The following is a 10,415-nucleotide window of genomic DNA, read 5'->3' on the forward strand; positions in this document are numbered from 1 at the left end:
GGGAAGGCGGAGTCAAATGGACTTAACCACTTGACTAAAGGCACATCCCTTATAGGTAATAATTACTCGAAGCCATCCGATTATATAAAGTAAAAACAATATGAGATATATTTTAAATTGTGAATAATAGATGGGTCGATCATTTGAAAATGTAGAGTTAACTAGATTATAACCCGCGGTACACCGCGGGACTATAATTTTTTTTTAAAATAAAATTTTAATTTGTTTAGTAGATTAAAAATATATATGATTTAATGTTTTGTATTTTTTAAATGTACAATTCTTATATCTATATATTTTTAGTGTACAATTACTATATTTAATTTTTACTGTTTAAAAATAAAGAAACAATAACATACAGTTCATTAAGTTAAAATCTAAATTATAACTATATAATTTTAATTTTAAATATATTTATTTTGTTAAAATTGTTTGTTTTGTTTAGTGTTTAAGATAGTATAATTGTATTTTGATTGTTATATCTAGGATTTCACGCGTAGTATACAATCTCGTATTACTATCGACCCAAACATGTCCTACCATCTAATACCGTTCAGTGAAATTAAACATATCTAATGGATTTCACCCGTGGTATACCGTCTCGTATTACTATCGACCCAAACCCGTCCTACCATCTAACCCCGTTCAGTGAAATTAAATATTATGTTATTATTTTTGTTTTAATAATACTTTAATTTAAAAGATATATAATTCATATCAATTTAAAAGTTTTCTTTCAAATGGTTATTTAATTGTTGTAAATTTTATATATTATAATATTATAAATCCGTCATACCATCTAATCATGTACGGTGAAATTAAACATTATTTTTTGTTTGAATAATACTTTTATTAAAACATTTATAATTCAAATCAATTTAAAGTTTTCTTTCAAATGATTATTTAATTTTTATAGATTTCACATATTATATATATTCTAAACATTTTTTCCGTTAAATATTCTAGACGTTTGATAAACTTTAAATAACTATGATATTTATCTTTCAATAAAGTATAATATTAATAATGTCCTAAGATTTCTCCTTTTCTTAGATAATTAGTATTGATGGAAATATATTAGATAAAGAAATGCTAGTAATTAAAAATCTTAATTAATTGATAATAATTAGAGAAATAGTTAAAAATGCCCCTTTTTCAATACTCATTTTCAAAAATGCCCCATTTGAGAGTCCATTTTTAAGTTTGTCCTCTTTTAATTTTTAATGATCATTTTACTCTTATTTGAAACAAAATTAGGTCCACAACCTACAAAATATTTTTTGGCGGGAAAAGTGATCCCGCAATTTTCCCGCCAAAACACTTGTAAAAACCTTTAAAATACCTTGTAAAATTTTTCCGTAAAAATTTTTTCCGCTAAAAATTTTTCCCGCCAAAAATTTTTTTTTGCGGAAAAAGTGATTCCGCAATTTTTTTGACGAAATTTTTTTGGCGGGAAAAAATTACAAGGTATTTTAAAGGTTTTACGGAGTATGTACAAGTGTTTTGTAAGGTTTTACAATGTATTTTAAAATGTTTTACAAGGTACTTATAAGGTTTTATAAAGTATTTATAACTTGTAAAACCTTATAAAATAGCTTGTAAAATCTTATAATATCTTATAAATACCTTATAAATACGTTGTAAAACCTTTTAAAATACATTGTAAAACCTTATAAATACCCTGTAAAAAACCTTTAAAATACCTTGTAAATTTTTTCCGCCAGAAATGGCAGTCTTTTAAAGGTGTTAATCCAGTTATAAGACTTAAGCCAATAATGTAAACTAGCACATCTAAAATTAAAGTTTGTTAGATAAGTACATAAAAATGTTAATCAAGTGATATACATATGGATTAAGGTGTGTAGCCTAACAGTTTGTAATTGTATTAGTATAATTGATTTGTTGTTTTACCATCAGAATTTAAACTCATATAACAATTTGAAAGAAAAAGGAGCTGTAATTGATGCTGACTTTTTCCCGCATTGCTTTCTCAGCACATATCATATTGCTTTCTCTCTTGTTTTGTGTTTGTGTGTGTGTTTTCTTGTTAAACTTCTTTTTGTGTTTTGATCAAACACAAATTAATACATCTATTTATATAAAAAATAAAAAAGCTTGACACTATAGCTCTTATTAGTAATTGGTAACTATAAACAAATGGATGATGAAGTAGAATGGTGATATTGTTTATCTAATGAACCTTTCAATGCAACGCTTTGATTACAGTCATCATCAAAACTCGAATACGGACCAATTTATTAAAATTTTGATATTTTTTTGTTGTCAACTAAAATGTTTTATTGTTAAAATTGTATTAGACAAAAAAAAATTTGAAGGTATAAACGTATACGTGGTTTAGTCATTTAAAGGTTTATTAGAATGATTTATTGAGAAAAACAAAAAAAAACTTAGCTAACTATGAAAGGGAAAGGAGAAGAAATTAATGTTGAGCAGCGTCGAAGGGGAAAGAACAGAGAATTGAAAAGAATGTCACGTAACCTTGTGGGGGGTGACATATATCTATTCATATGTGTGTGTATATATGTATATGTTTCAATTAATAAACCCCTAATAATAATATTTTGAAGGTGGTCCTTTTACAAAAAATCAACATCTTGTCTCTTCTATAGTTTGCTGTAACATACAAAATATACACAAATTTATACACATTAACACATGTGTACATATACCTAACTATATCTTATACATAAAAATTGATTTTCTGACTATGATCCCTTGTGACATGTTTTTGTTTTTAAACTTGATTCCATCGTAATAGGGGTTTAGATATTGGATCAGAAGATGAAAATCTAATTTTACAATTTATATTTTAAACTTTTGGTCGTCGGCTCCTCACATTAAATAAGGTTCATTAGTTTTGAAGTTGGTGATGCTGACTTGTCTACTAACAAAAATGTAATTAGACATATTAAGATAATTGTTCCTATTTTGAGTATTGCATCTTTGTTTTTCAAAAAAGTGGGCTCTATTGAATTTGTTGGTTAGGTCATGAAAATTTGTTGTATGTGTGAATTTATGAATAGGATTTGTGTTGGGGACTCTTAGCCATATTTGAGGTGTTAAAGGGAGCTTTCTCTTCCCACATGCTTTTGTTTATTCTTCTAAGTTCTAAGCACAACGATAAAATGAAATGGTATCCATATCTATCTATACTCCATCAGTCATTAATGTACCAACCCTATTATTAATCGAAAAGCCAAATCTTTATTTGAAGTTTTAGACTATACTTTATAATATTTTACATATTTGTCATTTCGACAAACCCTATCGGTGAAGGTATTACACAATCTCTGTGTACATCTACAGTTACACGTCTGTATGTGACCATTCGTTTTTGTGGAGACAATAGTGAAATGGAGCCTCGTGTGGCCATGCATTGGACTCTGGACCATTTTCATCAAAACGTTCATACTTTAACATTATACGGCAATTATTACGAACTGTACATTTGGCTATTCTGCAGCTGTACAATCATATGTACCATGTACAACAAACTATCAAAAATTTCACCGAATATTGTGACGGTCTAATTGAGAATCATTTAAACTTTGTGTGAGAGATGTAAAAACAAGTACATGAGAAATTTGGCCTATATGGACGAAAGATGAACTCTTGAAGCCCATTTTGTAAAAGACCCATCTTCATGGATTATACAATTTTAGTCTTTTTATTATTATAATAAAACATGGTTCATTTGTTTAAATAATTCATCTAATTAGATAACATAGAATTTTTTTAATAATGTATTTTATAATTATTTGTAAATACTAAACATATTTTTAATTATTTTTCTATTAAATTATGTGTAAATGTCAATTAAAGAGATGGAACAATTTTTGGTCATATAATTAATTTAATGATTTATCTATTGACCAAATAAATATATGTACCAAATAATGGTATACAGTGGACCACAAATCATACTCAAAAAGGAACATAATCTGGTTTGATTAGGTTTACTTAAACCGCTCAAGTTTTAATACGGATCGACCCAACATCTATCATCCCTCACAGCTTTATTCCAACGTTCAACGAATGTCTTCATATCTACAGAAGATTTCATCCTCACTTCTGGTCTATAATCCACTTTACGAGACTCTAATGATTCTTGTGAAATCTCAACCAAAAGATTTGATACAATCATAAAACATAAACTGCTTCAAGAAACATATTGAAAACACTAGTAGAGCGTACCGTTGATTTCGGGTCTGTCTCATTCCGCGAGGAGCTTGAAGCGGTTTCAACCACACCGAGCGTTGGAAGACCGTAATGAATTATGTACTCCACATCGACAACACCAACATTTTTCTTTCGATCACCCTAAAAGCGAGCAATAACATGTTAATAAAACCGTGCAACGAAAAAAGTGAGGGCTTATCGAAACAAGTTACGAAAAAAAAAAAAGTAGATGGAAGAAGAAACCGACTTGAGCACAATAACCAAGCTGTGTATCCAGACCCCAAGCATGGATCAAATCATTCTGCAACGAAAACGAAAACATTAAACCCCCAAAGACTAACCCAATTCTCTCGACTCGAGGAACAAAAAACGAATGCCGAGATATATATACACAAATAATGTTACCTGAATCATATACCAAGAACATCTCCATGCTTCTCTAGAGAAAACAGGTGCCATCATTTCTACACACCTGCGGATCCTAGTTACATGTTAACCGGGAAAGTGAAAGAGAGTTTCGAGAACATTTCCGCCATTTGCAGGGAGGATTGGTGCTATTGTCATCACATCGCGAGCCACCTTTGTATTTATACATCCTTCTATGAACTTTGGATTTTTGTCGACGAGCGGTTATAGGATGATACACTTCTGATATTGTAGTGTCGAGAGCGGGTTGTGATATCTGAAGCCCCTCTTGTTTGACAATAGATAGGTATCTAAAGTAAAATGATTTCATCATGGAAATGGAAAATAAAATAAGATTTAGAAGATTTAAATCTTATATTTGGTGGATTACCGTTGAGGATTAAAATGATCTACACCAAGATCTTCGTCCCAAAGAAATATATACTCATACTCTGCAACTATATCGGGATGCAAGAATCGCTTGGCAAACCACCTGTGACATTAACCATATATATCCAATTGTAAGATAATATATAATGGTTGGCGAAAATAGTAACAAGAAATTACAAGAAACGGACCATTTTGTTTGATTCATCACGGAAACATGAATCGCATGCTTATTCCATGGATACTGCTTCCAATCGTCGACAACACCATCATAATGAAAAAGCATAACCGCGAAATCTCGAGGAGGAAACTGAAATCACGGAAATTTGTATAATTAATCGAAACATAAGGCAAAACCTTACTGATGGAAACAACCATAAGACAAAACAAAACCTTTTGGATAACTTTGTTAACTAGCTCCTTTTGCTTGATTCCGACTGCCATGGCTAAAAAACTTATCGAATGGTTTGGCCTTTTCTGAAAGAAATATACAACGAAAGATTAAGCTACAGAAAAAGAACAAAAAAGCCGTGAAATTTTACAAATCTTTGAGGAATCCCGTAACTAACTTAACAACCTTTTTTGTGTCATCTTAGATCCATAGATGTTGTGTTTCCAGGTTCGAAGTTTTCGCGATAATTCCTTGCGGTAGTACTTCAGAACCCATCGGCTTATTGAAATTCTAGTTGAAGATATATATGTAAAGTTTAATATCAAAGAATCTCATAAAACAACCTCAAAGAATACTTCGAAGACAAACCTGGCATGTACTGGTTGATGTTGCATTCTGCATCTTATCAGTGATGTTATGCATCTTATCAGTGATTTCCCACTTTAGCAATTTCTGTAAATGTTTATAATCTTATACATCAAAATCCGAATACTTTATTGTGTTAATAGACTTATTGATCTATCGTTGACTATAAAACCAGAACTATTCAACAATGTCATGATATTCACATGTCGGAAAGACACTACTGATTACGCAAAAAAACAGCTGAACAATCCAACCAAAAAGACAGTATCATAGAGCATAAATAGAGCTTAATTGATGTCAAACACAAAAGACATTTACCTCTTTAAAGTCTTTAGCAAGATAAGCATTGCCAATGAAGTAAGCACCACAAATCAGAGCAGTGGTGATTCAGACACTGCAGAGACACGATCTATTCATTGAACCCCGCAATTTAGAGAATTGATAATGAGGCTTCTTCTTGAGAAGAAAACAAAGAACAGAGCCTAGAGACAGATGTTTTAAAATCATACATCAGAACACTAAACAAGGTTATAAAAAATATTAACAACGTTTCGATTATCTGAAAAAAAAAAAAAAAAAAAAAAAACTTAGTTGATTCAATAGGACAATTTGGAAAAGACAATAAATTGACAGAGATTTTTTTAGATTTTCCTCTATGTTTCCAATGCAAATGCACATGAGAAGACGATATAGCTAAACAATTCCTAAATTATGTAAGAAGAAGGGAAAAGGAGTCACATAATTAATTAATTTAATTTCGTCAACGTCAACAATTATTTAAACTTTGTGTGAATGAGACGTAGAAACGAGTAAATGAGAAATTTGGCCTATACGGACGAAAGATGAACTCTTGAAACACACTTTGTAAAAAGCGGGCCTATCTTCATGGACTATACTTTAGTCTTTTTTTCTTGTAAACTTATATTCTCTCCGTTTCAAAATGTAAGACATTTTGAAGTATTATTTTTGTTTCAAAATGTAAAACGTTTTCAAATTTCTATGTAAATTATATATTAATTTAATATTTTCTGATTATTTATATTATGCAGTCTCATTCATGATTGGTTAAACTTTTTAAAAGTAGATATTTTTTAATTTGCGTGTTTTTAACTAAAACGTGTAATATTTTAAAACGGAGGGAGAACTTTAGTTTCAATACATATGTAAACCTGCAGAATAATATGCCAAGCAAGTTTATTATTTAATTTAAAGCAGTAATCCGCTATATTTAATCATCTAGATTTGTTTAACAACTTAAGTGCATAACGTGATATAATAAATGCACGGTTTTAATTAGTAGACCTCCATGTTAAGACGCTATACTTTAAAAAACAAATCAATCCATAATTCTGATCTGAAATAATGTATTTTATATTTTTCGTTGGAAAGTGGTAACACGCAATATGATATGACCGTCAATTTCGGAGCTATACGTGGCTCTTTATCGACTATATTATTATTTGAGATAAGATCAATTTATTTGTATGAAATTTGTTGCAAATCTTTTTTAAGGTTTTTCTATAACTAAAACGAATATATGATATTATTCCAAAGAAGATAATGCTGTATCGACCTGTTCAAACATATATTATTACGTTAGATAGCTTGCTCCACGTTTACAAGCAATTGACAATTACTCAATTAGTGACATGACCACACTAATGCTTTCACGTAATATGATGATTCAAAATCATAACAACATACATTTATGTTTTTATATGGACTTTTTAAAAGTAGATATGGTCGATTTGTTTTTCGTTCGAATTTTGACTTTACGGTTAAATAAATCCAACTTTGGTAAGGTTCGGTGCACTTTTTAGTTTCAAATTTGAGTAAATTTTACACCGAACCGTTTTTAGGTTTGGTTAAACCAACTCGAATAGTCATAGCATGACAAAAAAGTGAAAAAAAAAAAGATTAAAAGAAAAGAAAGGAATCATTCGTATGTTGATTGCAAAGGTGAGCTATTGCTTTCCTTAAACGTTAACATTTTTTCGGATAAATTAAGAAACCAACTTTTTGTTTATCAAATAAAAAATATTTTATATTTAATACCATATCGAGAACGATACTTCCTCTACAACACGCCTAAAATACGCGAACGAATATTTATATCATTGAACCATATAGTATCTCTCTACTGTTTTCATTTTTCAACATAATTATTAATTCGATCCAAAGAGCTTCTCTGATCCTTATTACTAGAAAAAATAAACATTCATTAGAGATATCTTAAAGATTATGGAGGAAGAAGACAAGAAAGTGACGAGGTGTTTTAGCTTCAAGAGAATCATGAAGAGGAAGAAGAAAGAGAAGGAGGAGAAGTTGATAGTGTCTAGAGAATTTGCAAAAAGATGGAGAGATCTGAGCGGTCAAAACCATTGGAAAGGGATGTTACAGCCGTTGGATCAAGATCTCCGGGAATATATCATACATTACGGCGAGATGGCTCAGGCTGGTTACGATACTTTCAATATCAACACCGACTCTCAGTTCGCCGGCGCTAGCATCTACTCTAGAAAAGACTTCTTCGCCAAGGTAATTAACATGAAAACAAAAAGTTACATATAAATTAAACGTTCCGATTGATAATCTCTAGAACCGTGAAACATGGAGTTTTTTCTTGTCATGTAATTGTGTAGGTGACTTATGTTTAATTGAAAAAATCCCCTCAGTTATGCAATCGTGAAATGTAAAAAAACAAAAATATGGAGAATATAGTGAAATAATCTTAATGGAATTAAGCACATACTATACTTCACTCACCCAAATTTTCTTTTACGACTATATCAATGTCAACAATCGAAGGTACTTTCTTCTTACGCAAGAAACCTAAAGCAAACCTTTTCTTCTTACGCTAGAAACGCAAAAACTTGTTGATTCTTAAAACACAGGTTGGTTTAGAGAAAGCACATCCGTACACAAAGTACAAAGTGACGAAGTTTCTATACGCAACATCCGAGATCCACGTGCCTGAATCATTCCTATTGTTCCCAGTTTCACGTGAGGGATGGACAAAGGAGTCGAACTGGATGGGTTACGTGGCAGTAACAGACGACCAAGGTACGGCGCTTCTTGGTCGGAGAGATATCGTGGTTGCGTGGAGAGGCTCAGTACAACCGCTTGAATGGGTCAACGACTTCGAGTTCGGTTTAGTCAACGCCAAAAAAATCTTCGGTGAGAAAAACGATCAAGTGCAAATTCATCAAGGTTGGTATTCAATCTACATGTCTCAAGATGAACGATCACCTTTTACTAAGGCCAATGCTCGTGACCAGGTACGTTTATACACAACTTTTTGAATGAAGATTTTACCATTTTGGTATTGTTTGCAAAAGTATCTGAGAAAATAACAAAATAGGTATTGCGAGAGCTTGGGAGATTGTTGGAGAAGTATAAGGACGAAGAAGTTAGTATAACTATATGTGGTCATAGTCTTGGAGCTGCACTCGCAACGCTGAATGCTACGGATATTGTGGCTAATGGTTATAACCGACCAAAGAGCCGTCCTGACAAGTCTTGTCCAGTTACGGCCTTTGTCTTTGCCAGTCCTCGTGTTGGGGATTCAGACTTTAAGAAACTCTTCTCTGGGTACGTCCATATATATACTTTATAGAATACGATCATTTCAAATGAAACATGACTTCTAATGCAAGCAAAAACAGATTGGAAGATATGCGAGTGTTACGGACAAGGAATCTACCGGACGTAATTCCAATCTATCCACCGATAGGTTACTCCGAGGTGGGAGACGAGCTTCCAATAGACACAAGAAAGTCACAATACATGAAATCTCCTGGAAACCTCGCGACCTTTCACTGCCTAGAGGCTTACTTGCACGGCGTTGCAGGGACTCAAGGAACGGCCAAAGCTGACTTATTCAGACTCGATGTGAAAAGAGCCATCGGATTGGTCAACAAATCAGTCGATGGCTTAAAAGACGAGTGTATGGTCCCAGGTAAATGGAGGGTTCTTAAAAACAAAGGTATGGTCCAACAAGACGATGGGTCTTGGAAGTTATTGGACCATGAGATTGATGATAATGAAGATTTGGATTTCTGATTTTTTGGTCATTTTTTCTTTGTGAAGTGTTGATGTTTGGAAAAACACAATATTTTTTCTTCTATTTAATGTTGTATTTTATTCTTTTTGTTTAATACTACCAAATGAATGTAGGGAGACTCACAAAAATGCCCCTTTTTAATACCCCTTTTCAAAAATGCCCCCTTTGGCTGTCCATTTTTAAAAATACCCCTTTTTATGTACAAAATGACTAAATTACCCTTCTTTTAATAAAAGATATCACAAATATATAAGGAAATATAACAAAATTAGGTCCACAAAATACAAAATATTTTTTGGAGGCTCTTCAGGTCTAGAATTTGGTCCCACTTTCAAAGTCCATGAATCAAACTCAGAAAACCCTAAAGGATCTTCAAACTTCTGCGTAGTTTATGAACCGTACCTGCAATAACTCTATATATCACAACAGCTTTCAATGAACCTCTGTTTCGTCTTTGATCGGATTCGATAGTTTAGGAGCTGCGGAGCTTGGATGATGCTGTGAGAACCCCTTTAATCGCATCGGGTCGTGGTTTAGGACTGAATCCATGGCTTAGATAAGACAACTCAAATGGATCTAGTAACTGATGGTTGAAGAGCTGTT

General features: G+C 32.0%; 1 protein-coding gene and 1 pseudogene across 1 annotated transcript; one reads left to right on the top strand and one right to left on the bottom strand.

Annotated features, from left to right (window-relative positions):
- Positions 1-3,995: 3,995 nt before the first annotated feature.
- Positions 3,996-6,330, bottom strand: LOC9306109 (annotated as a pseudogene).
- Positions 6,331-7,750: 1,420 nt separating this feature from the next.
- LOC9306110 (phospholipase A1-IIgamma) lies at positions 7,751-9,919 on the top strand. The gene is made up of 4 exons (XM_021017081.1): positions 7,751-8,287; positions 8,644-9,027; positions 9,111-9,340; positions 9,415-9,919. The coding sequence occupies exons 1-4, from the start codon at positions 7,991-7,993 to the stop codon at positions 9,809-9,811; spliced, it is 1,308 nt and encodes a 435-aa protein (XP_020872740.1). The 5' UTR covers positions 7,751-7,990; the 3' UTR covers positions 9,812-9,919.
- Positions 9,920-10,415: the final 496 nt, after the last annotated feature.

Source organism: Arabidopsis lyrata, assembly GCF_000004255.2.
Source record: "Arabidopsis lyrata subsp. lyrata unplaced genomic scaffold ARALYscaffold_7, whole genome shotgun sequence".
Classification (NCBI taxonomy): domain Eukaryota; kingdom Viridiplantae; phylum Streptophyta; class Magnoliopsida; order Brassicales; family Brassicaceae; genus Arabidopsis; species Arabidopsis lyrata.